Raw genomic sequence first — 18,008 nt, forward strand, 5'->3', positions numbered from 1 at the left:
ATTTCTGGCTTTATAAGCCTGACAGCGGGTCTTGTGCTCGACAGCTGGCCTCGTGCCTGATAGACATATACTGGACAGACATATGGCTGTCTAACCAGTATACACCCATGCATCCAGCTTTTATAATTTGTTATAGGTTTCTTGGGTAATGAAAATGATTAATTAAGATTGAATATACAATAAGTAAACAGAAAAGATCCTGATAAATTAAATTATTCCCAAAGTGAAATAAGAATGTAAAAGACACAGAAATTATGAATTTACTATTATTATTTAAATTGTTAAATTATTGTTATTATAAATTATGCACCACTAAGCGTTATGCTTAGCGCATTGGTTTTCCATCGTGTAGGTACTGGAGATCAGTCCCAGCAGCCGCAGCAGCAACAGTAGTAGTGATTACACAGAGACCGATCAGATCTGCCAGTGTTTACTAGTCACCTCTACAGTTGTATTTTGGTAGGGCCCATATATAGACTAATATTTTAGTTCATTATGTTTAGTCATTATGTAATTACTATTTTATGATGTATTTCATTTTGGACTTGAAATTAAACTTGAGATTGAAATGAAAACTTGTAATTTATTATCTATGAATTTCCATATGAATGCAATAAAAGATACTTCATTTTGAGATCTCATAAATAGTTGTGAATGATATGATAAAAGAGAATATGATATGGAAATATGTGAGATGACTATGAATATATTAACAGGTGATAATGGAACCCGCCAGATGCTAATAAAACAGGGGAGGCTCTGTCCGGGTCTCCACAGAAATAAGTCATAAAAAAAAAATTCTACACATAGAATACATGTTTTAAATGACATCAAAAGTTTACAACAGATATGATAAAACAAGATAGGGTGCTCCGGCAATGTGACACTTCTTGTTCGGCTATATAGTAGACGGGTAAGGGGTGTCACAATAGGCCTTAGAAAAAGAAAAAAAAAAACTTTTCTTACATATTTATAATTTATTGATATTGATTTGCACTAATATTCATTGTATGTGGTAAAGCTCAAGAGGCAGGCGTGGCGAAACCAAAATTTCAAGTGGGGTGGCTTTGATGTTCGTTAATCCAGGACTCTCAGTCATGTCAATAGGTCCACTTGTAGGATTTAAAATCTCAAAAGCTTGTAGAAAGCTAGCCAATGCTATGTGTACCGTTGGAAGGCCAAATGATGTTCCAGGGCATGCTCTTCTACCACTTCCGAATGGGATCAATTCGAAATTTTGTCCCTTAACGTCAATGTACTTATGGCTAGTAAGAAATCTCTCTGGCTTAAACTCCAATGGATTTGGCCATATGCGTGGGTCTGTGTGGATCTTCCAAAGGTTTGGAATCAGCCTAGTTCCTTTCTTTACATGGTAGCCACTGATGGTGCAATCCTCTCTAATTTCTCGAGGTCCTGACAATGGAGCTGGTGGATACAATCGCAGTGTTTCTTTGATTATTGCTTGGAGATAAATTAATTTACTAATATCTGATTCATTCACTAGTCTTTCTCTGCCAACCAGCATGTCTAATTCTTCTTGTGCTTTCTTCAATACGTGCCTGTTGTTCAGCAGTAATGAAACTATCCATGTCAGGACAATTGTAGTGGTATCACTGCCCCCTGCAATTAAATTCTGCCACATGAAATTTTAATTTATTAAAACAGTGTCAAAGGAAAATAAACAATTTGAATTTGGACCAACTAAATTTAATTAAGAAAAACATATGATGAATTGGGACATGAGTTTAAATTAAAACTAAATATCACATGTATTATTTATGCATAGTGAATACTCAGAATTGATTCAATTAATGATATTGCATTATTCTTTACTAAGAACATATATGACCTGGTATATATTAAGCTCTCCTCTCAACTTTTTTTTTAACCGTAAAAAAATAGACTCTCAGAGTATGATGACGGTCAGAACTACTTAGACCCGAGATCGGGGTCACTGGATGACGTCCTCCCAACTTTAACTTTTGAAAATTGTAAGATTTTAATTTGACAATATATTTATTTTTTAGTCTGAAGAAAATTTTATTTAAGCGTTTAAAATTCTTATAACAGTAATTTTGGATATACTCAAATTGATTGTGACACATACTAAAGATAAGAGTAAAGTAGTGTGAGAAATGGGAGGCCTCGAATGTAAAGTCTCTCCATCTACATGGCTGTTACCCAACCCACTGATCCACCGAGACTAAGTTTGAAATTCTTTATAGATAGCCATGGCCTAATTAACCACCAAATAAGTAAAAAGAAAAAAGAAAACAGCAAAAACAAGTAACTCACCAAACATGCAGACTTGTTGATCATATCAGAGTCGTAACCTACAAATTGAGTTTCTTCAAGAACCGAAAGCATGACATCCATGAAGTCTTGTTCTTTTTTAGCCAAGTCACCAGAATCTCTCTTCTTGCGATGCTCCTCTAACCATTCACTGACAAGCTCGTCAAGTTCTTTAGCAGCTTTTTTCATGCACTTCTCATGTCCACCCACGTCCAGCCAACCAAGAAAAGGTATTGCATCCCTCAAAACAAACAGGCCCAGAAAATCGAAGAATTCTCTCATCGCCTTACGGCACCGGTCCACTTCTTTTCTATCAGTCCCAGCAGTAGCACTAAAGTGTCTCATCCCCACAATTATTCTAAGAATCACGTTAAGACCTAAGTCACCGAACCATTGTTTCAACTCAACTGAAACGTGGCCTGAGCCATTCTCTTTCTCCGTCCAGAATTTGTGGAGCTCTTTTATGGACGTTTCAACTTCAGATTCTATAACGTGCTTGCGTAACTCAATCTGGCGACTACAGAACAGTTCCACGGATATTATCTTGCGCATTTCACGCCAATAATCTCCATATGGTGCAAACCCGAACATGACACTATCGTAGCCCAGGTACTTTGCCGCAGTGAAATTAGGGCGGCCAGACACGGCTATATCGTTGGTAGTGAAAATTTCCTTAGCCAATTCCCAAGAGCTCACCACCAAGGCTTGGTGTATCCCAATCTGAATGGTGAAGATTGGTCCGTACTTGTCAGCTAAAGCTCCCAATGATATGTGGGGAACTTGGGATCCTGTTAACAAAGGGAGATGACCAATTATGGGCCACGCACCACCGGCTTTGGGCGGTTGAGGTTTCTTGGCGGCTGTAGACCTCCTTATATAGCAGGCGAACAGAAGTATGGCAATAAGTCCTGCTGTGATGGCATTTAAGTATGCAAACATAAATTCCATGGCAACGCTTAACTAGATTTCGGGAAGAGAGAGAGTGAGACAAGGGGCTTTTTTTTTTTTTTTTTTAACTATGGTGTGGATATTTTGTGTTCCAGCAGTTCTTCTGTATGGCATAAATATATAGCTGGGCTCATAATATCAATCCATCTTAAATTTAAAATATATAATGTGATTTATTTATTAAATAAATAATTTTAAATATTTATCTCTTAATCTATTGTAAATCTAAAACAGACAAGAATTAGCCGATTGGACTAAGAAATAATTGCGGTTGTTTTTTCTTAAGATTTGATAAGCATCTTTGTTTTGTCTTTGCAGATTTTTTAATTCGTTCATTGAATGAAGAACTTTAAGGGAAATGTGAAATTCTTTACACAAATAATTGGGCTGTTTGATATTACTATTAAAATGAGCATTGAAAAAATTAGTTTTTAAAATATAATAATTAAAAAATATTAAAAAATAATATAAAATTAAATTTAATAAATTTTAATTATAAAAACATTTAAATAATATTTAAATAATTTTTTAATAGTATTTAAAATAATATTTTTATTTAAAAAAATAATTTTAGTTTTCAAAATTCAATATCAAGCCGACACTAAATTAGAAGTGAGATTTGAATTCAACTATAATTATGCAATCTCTGAATTAAATTAAAACTAATTGTCGAATGGCTTATTTATTTTTTTTATTTTAATAACACAATTTAATGTTTATTTTTTTATATTTTAATATCACGCCATAAAATTTTAGTAAGGATAAATTTTTTTCATTAATGATATTAAATAAAATTTAAATTTGTGTTAAAGTTTTGAATAATTATATATCTATTAAAATTAAATTAAATTAAATTTTATTTTTTAAATAATTAATTATTTCTCTCTAAATATTTTTTCATAAGAATGTAACAATATAATATTTTTATACTATAATTGCATTTAAAAAACTATATTTTATTAGAAAGAATTTAATAATAATAATAATATTATTATTATTATTATTATTATTATTATTATTAAGATTTTGTTATTCATTTATTTTGAGCACTAAAAAAATTAGATTAGCAACCGATTGAATAAGTTACTAATCCATTAAAATCAGCTGCTAATTGTTTTAATAATTGATTCAGTTGGTTATAATAAAGCTGGTTACAAATAGCAAATGATAACCAAATCGGTTCTAAATTAATTAAATTTAAAAAAAATGATAAAAAACTATTGACCGATTACTAGTAACAACTGAAACATAATTAGTTGTAAAAAAATTTCGTGTCTTTAATTTTGTAATTTTATAACCATTTTATAAATCGACTGCTATTTATAACTAATTCAACCACTGAAAAGTTTGTTGCTAATTTAAAAAAATATTATAAAAAAATAAATTTTCAAATAACAAATAAATAATTTAAATAAATAATTTTTTAAAATTTACTAAAATAATAAATTATTAATAAAAAATTAATATAAAAATATTATAATCTAATGCATCTAAAGTGATTGGCTGTAGCACACACAACATGTCATGTGGTAATAACACAGAGTCACAATATGGCGCTCTAGCTCCATTTAAGTGACTTGCTCTTCATTGGCATCAAACCTAGGTCTTCATTTTCATTCCAACTGCATCTTGAAGGGGGTTGTAAGGGATCATGATCAAGAAAATGTCACAATCAAAGGAGAAATCAAGAAATCTTTTAACATAGAAAAGTCAATAGACAAACAGGGACCAAGAATGAGCATATGCCAAAATAGGAAAAAAGTGTATATGTGGTGCATATTCTCTGATCCTTTTTTCAATTTTTTCTACTGATATTATTGTATCAGTTATCTATTTAAAAACACACTCTTGACTAACACATACAAGACAAAAATTTATCTTTATTTTTGTCACAATCCTCTTTCTAATTTATTTGGCTGATATTATTGTGTCAATTATCTATTTAAAGACACTATTGACTAATACATATGAGCCAAAAATTTATCTTTATTTTCTTCATAATCCTCCTTCCAATTTGTTTGGCTGATATTATTGTATCAATTATCTATTTAAAGACACTCTTGACTAATACATACGAGACAAAAACTTATCTTTGTTTTCTTCACACCTTGCCCTACATATTATTACTTTCCTAGCTTTTTTTACAAATTTGAAAGGGAAAGTGGTGTGTCCAAAAATGTTCTTCATTTTTCTGATAAACAAATTTTTTATTAAGAATTATCAGGAACTCATCTTTTTTAAACTTTGATTAATGGACCATCCTAAAACACTCATTATAGAAAATGACATGATAAATAAAAAAAATCTTTTTCTAATCATAGGATATAACATAATATGTAAAAAATCTGAAGAAAAAGATAAGACCTTCTGGAATTCTCTTTTATATATATATATATATATATAAAATCCAATTTGGTGTATGTATTGATCATGATTAAAAATTCAATAGTTTTTTAAGAAATAAGTTATTTATAAAAAAATAATCTAATTAAATTTTCATATAATTATATTTAATTTTTACTTATTAAAAAATTATATTTGATTTTTATTTTTTAAAAATAATTTTTTTTAAATTAAAAAGAATTAAATTTTTTTATTCTAAATATAAGAATTAATAAAAAAATTATTTAATTAAATTCTTATAAAATTTTAATTTTACTAATTTATTTACATCTTTTCTTCTCTAAGATTCTATAATCGAGCCAATAATAAGGTTGTTTCCTTTCCCCATCCTTTCGCACTTGCACGTTCCAAGAAAATAAGATTCTCTCTCTCTCTCTCTCTCTCTCTCTCTCTCTCTCTCTATATATATATATATATATAACAAAATTGGAGGGATAAGCCCGCCGGTTCCTACAAAGTATGGCGACGGCGACAGCAATGGATGAAGGCTTGATATCAAAATTACAAAGTGGATTTTTTTTTTTTTTCCATGATGGCTGCTTGATCCTGATCTCCTCTGTCGTTTGTTTTGGCCTTTAATTTTCTGAGAGGTCATTGCTTTCACTTGTTATAGCTGATGCAATGCTTAGCAATGCACTCACTCAATTGTCTTAGGACGTGTTTGTTTCAATGCATATGTTGGTTTTTTCTTTTTTACGTAATAAATCTCTTGCTTCTACTTTCTGCTTTTCTTTTTTAATATTTTTGTTTGTATTTTTAAAGATTTTTTTTAAAAAAAAAATACACGCATCAAAATTAAGGATAATAATAAATTATTATTAAAATTATAATAATTTTAATAAAATTTTTAATCTTACGTAATTTATTTATATACATATTTACTGAGATTCTAAAAAATCAGCTTTTAGCACGCTCTCAAATAAGTGTTTTCTTTGGTGCTTATGGGATTTCGGAAACTTTGCAAGAAAGGTTCCCCACCACTTGACCCTTGTCTTTAACTTTGGTATGTCCTGGACTTCAATATCTGCTAAACAACAACACTTGTCAGTTGTTTTATTTTATAAACAGTAATTGTATTAATAAACAAAAGATTAGAAAAATTTAGTGCGGAATTGTTCAACTAATTCTTCGACCCAATTTAAGATAAAATATAGGAATGGTAATGAATTAATTTTTAATAAGTGTTTAACTTAATTGTGTTTTAATAAAATAAATTTAAATAATATATAATAATATTTGAAATGAATTTTGGTTTAAAAAATAATATTTATGATTAGTTTTGATTAAATTTAAATTTTATAAATTGAATATTTATTATTTAAATTTATTTATATATTTAATTAAATATAAAATATATATTTTTATAATAATTTTTTTATATTTTATTTTATATAAAATAAAATTTAAATATTTTATAGAATTATTAAATTTTAAAAAATATAAATTATTAATAAAATAATTTTTTATGTAAATTATTAATTAAAATATATAAAATTAAATAGATTATTTTTTGAATAATAATAATTAAATTTGAAACGAATACGCTTAGTTAAAAATAAATTTTAATTAATTTTAAAATGAATTCAAATTTTAAGAATGTTAATTATGTTTCGATAGAATAATTTTTATAGATATATTATTCATTATCATTAAAAAAAGCCTGATAGGAGGAACAAAAAGTAAGAACAAGCAAAGGAGCTGAAATATAGGAAATTAGACCAGCCTCGAGAAGAGCAAAATCATCGCAGGAGCTGCAGCCATGAGCAAAAGACAAGGACACTTGTTAGTGTTTTCCTCCTAAAGCTGTAAAGGGGAGCCTAGTGAAAAGAAAGAAGAAGAGAAACTACTACTACAGATCATGGAACAAAGTGAATATGACATCATCGAGCAAATAAGAAAGACACCTGCTTAAATCTCCTTGCTGTCATTGATTTTAAGCTCGGGAGTGCATCGCCATGCCTCGCAAAAAGTTCTGGACCAGGCCTTTGTGACCCCCGATATTATACCGGGGTAATTTGAAAAAATAGTTGGGCAAATTCAGGCATCCAATTTTATCACTTTCTCGGAAGATGAAGTAGACCCGGCTGGCTTAAAGCATACCAAAACTCTGCATGTGACAGTCAAGTGTAAGGGGTGCATAGTTGCTAAAGTCCTGATTGATAATGGATTTGCCCTCAATGTCTTGCTTAATGCCACCTTGGCAAAACTACCTATTGATCCATCAGCCGTACGCCAAAGTGCCATAGTAGTAAGAGCCTTTGACAGTACAAAGAGAGAGGTACTAGGGGACATCAATTTACCGCTTCAGATCAGGGCATGCACATTTAATATCACATTCCAAGTAATGGATATCGAGCCTACATACACCATGTTATTAGGGAGACCATGGATCCATTCGGCAAATGCGATGCCTTCAACTTTGCATCAGAAGATTAATTACATCATGAGCGACAAAACCATCACCGTAAGAGGGGAGGAAGCCATGCTAGTCACTAAGCCTCAATTGGTTCCTTATGTAGAAACAACCGAAAGATCCTTGGAAAGTTCTTTCCAAGCCCTGGAGTTACAAGGAATTACTTCGAAGGATGAGGGGGCTGCGGCAATGGTCGCAAAGGTGATGTTGAAGAGTGGCTATGAAAAAGGCAAGGGATTGGGCACCGCGTTACAGGGGATTGTCGAACCTATACCGGCTATCCAGAAGATCGGTCGCTTCGGCTTGGGATATGAGGAAGATGCTTTAGTGGATGGAAGATTCTGGATGAGGAATATGCTCAGAGATCAAAGGTTTGACAGAACAGTCAGGAAAGTGAAAGTTGTCCCAAAAATCACAAATGTTTTTACCAAACCAATCATCGAGAATCCAGAAGAAAGTGAATAACCATCCATCGATGTCATACAACTAGACTCCATGTCCGAGGCTCTGATTTCACCAATCGCTGAAGGGCAAGAACTTGATAATTGGGAAGCAGAAGATATCCCCGTGCTTAATTTCGAGTAAAGTACATTTTTTTATCAATACTTGATCATTCTGTCCACGGTGACAAGTGTAATATTGTAAATGAACCCTTTTTTTTATGATAAACGTATTAATAAATTAATAGCGCATTTTGTATCCAATTCCCTTTTCCTTTCACGATTAAAGGAAAGGTTGCAGGAACAACATGGTCCTACTGCATTAACCACATCAGTGACAATTCAGAACACAGAAAGATTCCGAACAGTATTTTTTTTTCCCCAAAATTCCGAACAGACTTATCACTTCTTGATATGGTTGAAAAAAAAAAACATTTTATTATAATTTATTATCAATGTATCAATTTAATAAATGGTATCTCTTAGATGTTTTTTAATAATAAAATTTAATATCTTTTCTATTTAAAGAACAATATTAAAATTTTGATTTTTTTATCATACATATTTGTCTCACTAATTATACTGATTGAAGTGTTTAACACATTAAAATAAAATTTTAAAATGCTAATAAATTTTTAATAAAAATATAAAAGTAATTTACATATTTGATCTTGTAAAAGAAAAATTAATGATGGCCGTGTGAATCATTAATTTAAAGTCAATTGTGATAACACTCCATAAGTTAAGTAGATGGTTGCGAGCAGGCATACTTTATGTATTGGCCTTTTGAGATTTCTGTAACACCCCAAAATTTTAAATTTTATGAGCATTTTTGGTATTTTAATTTTATTTAAATTTTAGGAATTTTTTTGAGATTTTTCGGATTTTAAAAATCGGGTTCGATTTTCCGAAAATATAAACTTTGATGATTTTTAAAAATTAATTTAAAGACTACGTGGCAAAACTAAAAATATATTTGGAGTCTACGTATTTTTCTGAGTTTTCTGGAATTTTTTCGGAATTTTTGGACCTCGTTTTCGGTCCCGAGGCAGAGTAAAAATTCAAAAATATTGTATTCTGAATCGAACTGATCGAATCGAACCGGACCGGATCGGACCGGTCGAATCGGACCGGCCTTTTCCTTCTTCTCTTTTTCTTCCCCGTGCGCATCGTTCCCTCTCCCTTTTCTCTCTCTTTTCTCTCTCCTCCCCACCCCACCGGCCACCACTTGCCCCGGTAGGCCGCGCCTTGACCCTCCCGGCCCGGCCGCCGCCCAAGCGGTAGCGCTCGCAACGCCTCCCTGCGCAGCGTTTCCGCCCAATCCGGCCGATCCGGCCACCAATTGGACCGGGTCTTGTGTCTAAAATCATCTACTCGACGAGAGCTTTCCATAGACACCAAGAACGCCGAAATCCATAAAGCGGTTTGTCCGATTTTTGCTCGGGAAGATTTTAGCCCATTTCGACTTTTGGGCTAGATTTCTCGAAAACCGTGAATCCCACGAGAAAACCGAGGCTACCAGCACGCTCCACTCGTCGAGAGCTTCGCAACGACATAAATTTTGAATTTTTCCGACACCGTTTTTCGGTGGGTCCCACGGAACTTCGCAGTGTTTTTCCGAGCATTAAATGAGCTTAGAAAATTCTGAAAAATTTATGTACTAACCCCCGTGTTATGGGCTTCGTGTAGGTATCCTCAATTCGCGGAAATTCGGCGATTGGACCGTGCGTGAATTTCGGCGAATGCATTCTGGAAAAGTCTCCGAATTGGACCGAGGTTTTGGCTATCCCCCTATTGTCAGACGTCCCGAGTGCGTCCCCGAAGTCGGAATCGGCAAAGGTAAACCCGAACATTGCTTTTTCGTAATTTTCTAGTGCTTAAATAGGATTAAAAATCCATAAAATATTCGTGATAGCTTAGAAAATTTCGATTCTTTTTGCAATAGCTTAGTAATATTGCTAAGGACCGCGGGGAAAAGTTTTATAATTTTTAGAGCTTGTTTGGGCAGTTTTTGCAAAAATGATCAATAATAAGGACTAAATTAAAATTTTGCGTATTGTGATGGATGACTGATTTGATGGGCGGGAGGGTTGTGTGATATGATTGAACTGTGGATATATGGATTGTGAATATAGAAGTGTGTTTTGAGCCATTTTGCAGGTTGGGTAGGTCCTAGGTATAGGGGAGACTCTGCCGGATTTTCGGCACGACTTAGGACGTATTGGTCTTTTTCTTTGTTTGTATTGAGTCAAATTTATTAAATGATTGTAATAAAATTGTCAGGTGAGCCGGGACAGCCTTCTTTCTCCGCCCAGCCGCCTCAGTGATCACCGTCAAGTCTGTGAGTAAAATATTAATTTTAATTGTAATTTCAATATTATTATATGTTCAGCATGCCCATGCATCACTTATATGCATATATTTATGTAGTTAAACTCTAGGCACGATTTATGATGCATTGATAACTGTTAATGTGCCATGATGTTGTTGTGGTAATTTGGAGCAGTGTGCGTGCGTCGGCGTGCGTGTGATGTGGTGTGGACTATGGATAGGACGGGTAGTCACGGCTTGAGTTCTTCGCTGGGAACCCGATCCTTCGAGGGGTAGTCACGGCTTGAGTTCTTCGCTGGGACCCTCGATTTGGTTTATTAAGCGAAAGTCCGGCTTGAGTTCTTGGCACGCAGGTTGGATTTAAGAGAGTCAGATAGGGATCAGCTCCCATATATTATGATTGATGCTACAGGGTGCGTGAGTGCTCCAAATTACCTTTTTGATGTTATGATGTGAAAATGTTATTGCTGTTGCATTTCACTCCACAGGTTGCATTAGTACTAGATAGTTATAGAGATTATGGTTAAAATTGATATTTTACTCTCTGAGTCGAACGCTCACTCCTGTTCAAAAATTTTTACAGGCCACAGGAGGATATTTTTTTGAGGTTAACCTGCTTTCTCCTCATGATCAATTATTACTGTTTGTATAAACTTGTTAAATCTTAGAATTTCCGCATGTGTTAGAAATGTTTATTTGATTTGGGTCTGTAAACTAAATTATTATTTTGGGACCTGTAAACTTAATATGCCATGCATGTTTGATAGATTGGATGAGGGAGCTGAGCTCCCATTTATTATTATGTTGATGAGTATGTGGAGGGTGAGCTGAGCTCCCCAATTGACTATATATTGTGTTTACAGGTCGGGTGAGTCGAAAACTCCCCGTTGAAAAGTCCATTTTATGGCCGGACTTTGTCCGTTTGTTTTCTTGAAATTGGGCCCAAATGGGCCTTAGAATTGGGTAAATGAACAGTTAGGCTTACTACGGGCCTCGGGGGCTTTAGGCTGGCCCAGGTCCTAGTGCCGGTCCGGCCCATAGGTTGGGTCGTGACAATTTCACACTAATTATGAATTGAGTGTGAGTGACCTATATAGAAAAATGAATTCTATTAAAATTATTATAATTTTAATAGTGATCTATTTTTATTACTAAATTATCATAATTAATTACAAAAATCGATTACTAGTAGCAACCGATTTGTAATCTATTGCTAAAATCGGTTGTTATTTGTAATCAATTCCTAGTCTATTGCTAATAGTGACCAAATCGATTTTTGCAACACATTGTAAACCGATTGTTAAATTTTTCTCTCTAAAAATTCTGATCCAATTTTTTTTTATTTGCTACTAATTTGCAAATCAATTACTAACAATAATTAATTTTTGCAACTAATTTGTTTTCCTCCAAAAATTTTGCTTAATTTTTTTTTATTTGCAACTAATTAAAATTAGTTGCTATTAGCAGTTAATTTTGTAACTGATTTTTTTAATCCAAAAATTGTCGCCTTTTTTTTTTGTCTTTTTATTTTTATTTGCAATCGATTTTTGCAACTTATTGCAGATTACTTGCAAAATTTTTCTTTCAAAAAAATTTCTATCCAATTTTTTTGAAAAAATTAACAACATATAGATTGCTAATTTACTTAGACAAATCGCAGCTAATTTTTTTTCTCAATATTTTTTTTCTCTCTTTCTTCTCTTTTCTCTTATTTTCTTTATCATCTTTTTCATTTTCATCTATTTTATTCATCATCTTTTCCTTTCTAATATATTTTCATCGTCATCTTTTTTTTTTCTCATTTATTTTCTTCATCATCTTTTTCCTTTTTCATCATTTTTTTAATTTTTATCTATTTTATTTAATTTATTTTTCTTTAGAGTAAAATAAAAATTCTTGTACAAATATAACTTTTTTGTTAGTAAATTATTTGTAGTATTAATTTTTAGTAATTTTTATTATATAATATATGGTAATTTGTCTTATAAATATCTTTTTTATATTTAATTTTTTGTTAATATTTTTTTATAATAGTTATGATATTTGGGATTACCATATCCATCATAAGGAACTGTTTGAAGGAGTGGAAGCGTAAATAAAGGGCATTAGAACCTTGAATTCCAAAAATTATTTCTAAGGTTACATGCACCATACCAAGTGTCTTATGATCCTAATCAATTTCCAATGGCCAATTGCATACCAAAACATATTTTAGCATTAAATTTCATTTGCCATTAAAGATTATGAATCAACATTTAATTCAATCAAACCCTAACTAAAAGAGGAATTTTTGGGTACTAACCTCTTGAAGCATAATTGAAGCCTCTTAGGATGTTCTTAGGACCCCAAATATTGTCCCTCTAGTTTGTCCACCATAAGCACATACAAAGTTGCAATGACAGCCCCTAAATTTGCTTCTCAAGCATTGTAATCAATTTTGAGATGGGGTTTTACTTTGTGAAGGTTGTATGAATGTATTGGAAGTTAGAAACACTTTCTAATAATTTTAATTCAAGAGAAAATCAAAGTTTTCCCTTGAATAAATTGAGAAATTAAAGAGGAGAGGAAGAGACCAAGTTGCCGTCCAACTTGAGAGAAGAAAAGAGAGGAGTTATTTTTTCTCTATAACTTTTCTTTATATACTTAGGTCAAACCCTCACTAACTCCCTTGCCACATATCATCACAAGATCCCATCTTGTTATTATTTGATTTAATCCTATGAAGCCAAGTGTCAAGCTCCATTTAAATCATGACATGTGGTCTTCCATCATAGGAAGATAAGTGGCAAGATCATATGGTGCCATGTGTCACCATCTCATGGTGCCACATGTCACCATGTGAAAAAGTCCAATTTGCCCTTACTTTTTAATTTGAGTTCTCAATTCAAAATTATAATTTCTCCTCTTTAAATCAATTTATATCAAATATAAATTAATTAATTAATTAATCTCTATTAATTAATTTCTCATAATTAAATTCATATTTAATCAAATTAAATATAAATTTAATTTATACTATACATCCAATAACCTAGATTTGGTTTCAAGTCATGCTAGAGACTTTGCAATCTTATTGAAAACCAAACCTCTTTAATTAATTAATTAAACTCTTTAATTAATCAATTAAATTACATTTTAAATGGTGATTAGCTTGTGTAGATGTGTGACTAATTGGCTCAATACTTATTGGCAATTAGAAATGATATTAACTCTTAATATCATTATAACTCTTTCTTACCGTAAATGATTTCTCTAAATCATTTCAGGCATCTCATAGACCATGATTGACACCTAGCATAGTATGCAATGGCTACCCAATCAGTAATAAGGAATACCTTAAATGAACCTTTAATCATATGTTACCATGCACTAGAATCTCTCCGTTACAAAATCCCAATTCGAGCTGGAGTCATGGTTAATGTCAAACCGCATTTGCTATGAACATTATGTTCTCTTTTAATTCCAGTTTTTGATTAATTAGATTTTCTTATCAGAAACTCTTTTCTAACTAAATCTGTCTGTCCTGGCCAGGAACTTAAAATATCAAGAACAATTAAATGAACATAGGATTTTATCCCTATTTACTTAGGGTAATGGATTCCATCTTGATCAACACCTATCTCCATATATAACTAGTAGGAGCCAACACATGCCCATAGACCCATACACAGTACAAGTATGAAAGCAGTATCAAACTCAAACCACCTATATATAAGATAACCGTGTTATCTCAGGTCTAAAGATTATATGCACTGATATGATATATGACAATGCATTGACAAGAGTAAACTCCATGTGCTTGTCATAAGCGTCACTGGTTCGGCCTACTTATCATGTATAAATGCCTATCATGTTTGTTATGTGGTATGAGACTCACCACTCCATCTTATTTATATCTCATAAAAATACTTTAGGAACAAACATGATTATAATCTTTTTGGATAAGTCACGTCTTTTGTGAAGTGTAACACTCTCACTGTAGCAAGTCCGTATATTCTACTATTCTGGTGACTGGTGTCGGTCCAGACAGCCAGAATGTCTAGAACTATATTTAGACTAGAGTGAGAAGTCATAAATAACTCAAATAATGGTCAGAAAAATTAAGGAAAAAAAATTTAGAAATAAAATACAACTAAGTTAAAAGTGCAGGTGCCCTAGTGATGGGTGACCTAACGGGAAATTGCTGTCTTCACAGCTAAAAGCCCTAAACACGGGGGAAAATACATGAAATAATTTTTGGGACTCCAGAGAAGAGTCATTGAGGTTTCGATGGTATTAGAATGCCAAGAAAATGCTTAAAAAAAATTTTAGATCGGTACAAATAATTTTAGTTTGTTAAGCAAAATGAATGGCATTTTGGTTATTTCGTCTTTAGAGATGATTTTTAGCCAACTTGTCTAATTAAGTAAATAAATTATATGATATAAAATGTGAATAAATATTTTTAAAATTTAATTAAAAATGAGTAGAAAAGGAAAGAAAAGAAAAAGGGAATTAAATTAGATTTATGACATAGATATGACCTAAGCATAATGCAATTAAAATCTCCCAACCAATCTCATTTAGACACACGCTTATAAAACCATTAAAAAGACATAAAAATTGACTAAAATTCTGTTGTCTCCCTTATTTGTTCAGCTGATCGAAATTGTTGAGAGAGAAAGCCTCCATGGAAGCCTTGATCCCAAGCTTGCTTTCCACCCAAAAGCACCATAAAACCTCATCCTCCCTTCACTAAAAATTACCCTTACCACTAGAGCAAGACTTGGGCAGCAATTAGAAGAAGAGAAAGTGAAAGAAAGTGAGGAGTGAGCAAGCTTAGAAAATCACCAAAGAGGTTAGTGCCATATTCTTTACTCTTACTTCCTTCTAAGCATGAATTTAAGTTAAGTTAAGTTGAAAACTTGATGAAAAATGAATTAAATATGCATGATTATGTTCCATGGAATTTCATCCAGCCTTGACATGAGTTAGGGTTAGGTGAATTTCTTAATTTAAAGTGACATATTAGCTGCCCCTAGTATGAATTATATGATTAGTACAACAATTAGGAGTAAGATGCATGAATTGAAGGCTTTGGTCAATTAGGGTTAGGGTTTTAACACTCAAATCTGGGGGTTGATGCAATTGAACATAAATTAAAGTTGTAATGGTCAATTAGTGACCATTTGGCTATATTTGATGAGGAATTGAAGTGATTTGTGCCAATGGAATTGAGGTTAGATATGCTGCCTTTGGTGACCTGCAGGGCTGGATGTGAGTCCCGCAGGTTTGGGCAGCTGTAACTTGAGTTATGTAGGTTCAATTGGTGCAGAGCCAGTTGGACATAAAATTAGATACATAATGGCAAAACTTTGATAAAGAAACCCTGCCCAGAAAACCACAATAGATTGACCTAAAAATTGACCAAATCTGGGTACCACACATTCTATTTGCGTAAAATGACTAAATGAATAGTGCTTATTCATTTGGTTATAACTCAGTGTAGAAAGGTCCAATTGACCTGAAATTTATATCAATGGAAAGTTCAGACAATTTAGGACGACTTTTATGGAGAACACAACTTCAAATTCTGACTATAACTTAGTGAAATTGCCCACCAAAAATCAAGACACCAAGCTGGTAGAATGGAATTCTGCCCTAGAAATTCTGGATAGATACCAATCGAGCCAGCCTTGCTAAAATTAGCATATTTTGAGCTAGAAAACTCCAAATGGAGTGATTCAAAAAGGAAATTAAAGATGACACATAAAGGTATAACTTTCATGAAGAGAATTTTGTCAAATTCTTACTGTACAAATGATCAATGGAACAGTAAACCTAATGCTTGAAATCTGAAAATTGTAAATAATAAACACTAAGCTTTGAAATGTTATTGGCAAACAATGCCAATAATTTTAGAATGCAAAATGTGGTATGTTTGTGATATTAGAACCAATATACCTATTGTCTATAAAAAAAGTCAACATTTTTGTTGACTAATGGAATGAATAGTAACAATTGAACTTCAATTGCAAAGAATTACATAATTAAAAGTGTAATATGCCCTAGTAGGCTTAGTATGATCGGTTTGCATAGGTTGGCATGCCAATAGAGTTCTGATAGCAGTACTGCGTATGGCTTCACGCCATTCTGTGTTTTATGACCTATTATGCCATTCTGTGAGATGATAGCCTATGGCTATACTGATTATGATGTTATACTTGACTTTATGCCTTATTGCTTTTATAGCTTATTAGCCATTCTGTCTGCACACCGGGAGACACATTGTGATCGATGGTGTGACGGCCCGAGGTACTTGATACCCAATGCTAGTTTACCGGCCCGTTTATCCAGTCCGGTCAATTTGTATAGGTTACTCAGGTATGGAAAAGTATTAATAAAAATTAAATTAAGTTTAAAGGAAATAAATTGATGAAATATTAAGTTAAGAAACAAGAATGATTCCAATAAAAATACATGTTCTTAAGGGTCAGAAAATTAAGATAAATAAATACATGAGGCTTAAAATCATTATGAGATCGATTAATAATATGCCCGGAAGAGTTAATATCATAAGATTTAATTAGCCTTAAACAAAACAAAATTTAGAAACTATTTATTATTCTTATAAGCACAATAACTAAGAAATTATTATTTTTATTTGTATATTATATTTTCTTATATTATTGGCACCACTAAGTTTTATGCTTAGCGCGTCGCTGTTTGCAACGCATTGGCACTGAAGACTTGACCAGAGAACCCATTAGACCATAGGCTGGGAGATTAGAAGTTTTGATCTGCATTTGGGTCCCGAGTGTCACCTCCTCAGCAGTGCATATTTTGGTAGTATCCAGCAGCTTGTATTTTTTTTTTTTATCATTGTAATAAAATTTTGGACATTTAATGTAAATTATGTATTTTTGTACATTAAATGTGCATATGATGTAAATTAATATAGTTTAAAATTTTCATATTTGAATTGTATATGTATGGAAATGATTTAAATTTTCTTATGTATTTATATGAGTAAAACTTATTAATGTTCTGAATGAGAAAACGATTTTGAGAATATGTACAAAAATAATTGTTTCACACAGGTGGGAAAATCATCAAATTATTAAGAAATGAGGCGAAACTCCGTCAGTTTCTCCACAAAAAAAATAAAAAAATAAAAAATAAAATAAAATACAATAAATGAA

The 18,008-nt window shown here is 32.2% G+C and overlaps 1 protein-coding gene across 1 annotated transcript; it reads right to left on the bottom strand.

Annotated features, from left to right (window-relative positions):
• Window positions 1-946: 946 nt before the first annotated feature.
• On the bottom strand, window positions 947-3,341 carry LOC110661462 (cytochrome P450 CYP82D47). Its single transcript, XM_021820095.2, has 2 exons — window positions 2,296-3,341; window positions 947-1,633 (listed from the first exon to the last, which is right to left on the bottom strand). The coding sequence occupies exons 1-2, from the start codon at window positions 3,238-3,240 to the stop codon at window positions 1,004-1,006; spliced, it is 1,575 nt and encodes a 524-aa protein (XP_021675787.2). The 5' UTR covers window positions 3,241-3,341; the 3' UTR covers window positions 947-1,003.
• Between the last annotated feature and the right edge of the window lie 14,667 nt (window positions 3,342-18,008).

The sequence above is a fragment of the Hevea brasiliensis genome, chromosome 2, assembly GCF_030052815.1.
Source record: "Hevea brasiliensis isolate MT/VB/25A 57/8 chromosome 2, ASM3005281v1, whole genome shotgun sequence".
In the NCBI taxonomy this organism is placed as follows: Eukaryota; Viridiplantae; Streptophyta; class Magnoliopsida; order Malpighiales; family Euphorbiaceae; genus Hevea; species Hevea brasiliensis.

What these genes read in the sequence shown, in the direction of transcription:
- LOC110661462 (XM_021820095.2), bottom strand. Translation starts at nt 3,240, where the DNA reads ATGGAATTTATGTTTGCATACTTAAATGCCATCACAGCAGGACTTATT. An exon ending in TCAACAAGTCTGCATGTTTG is followed by an intron (nt 1,634 to 2,295) that starts GTGAGTTACTTG and finishes TTCATGTGGCAG; the next exon opens with AATTTAATTGCAGGGGGCAG.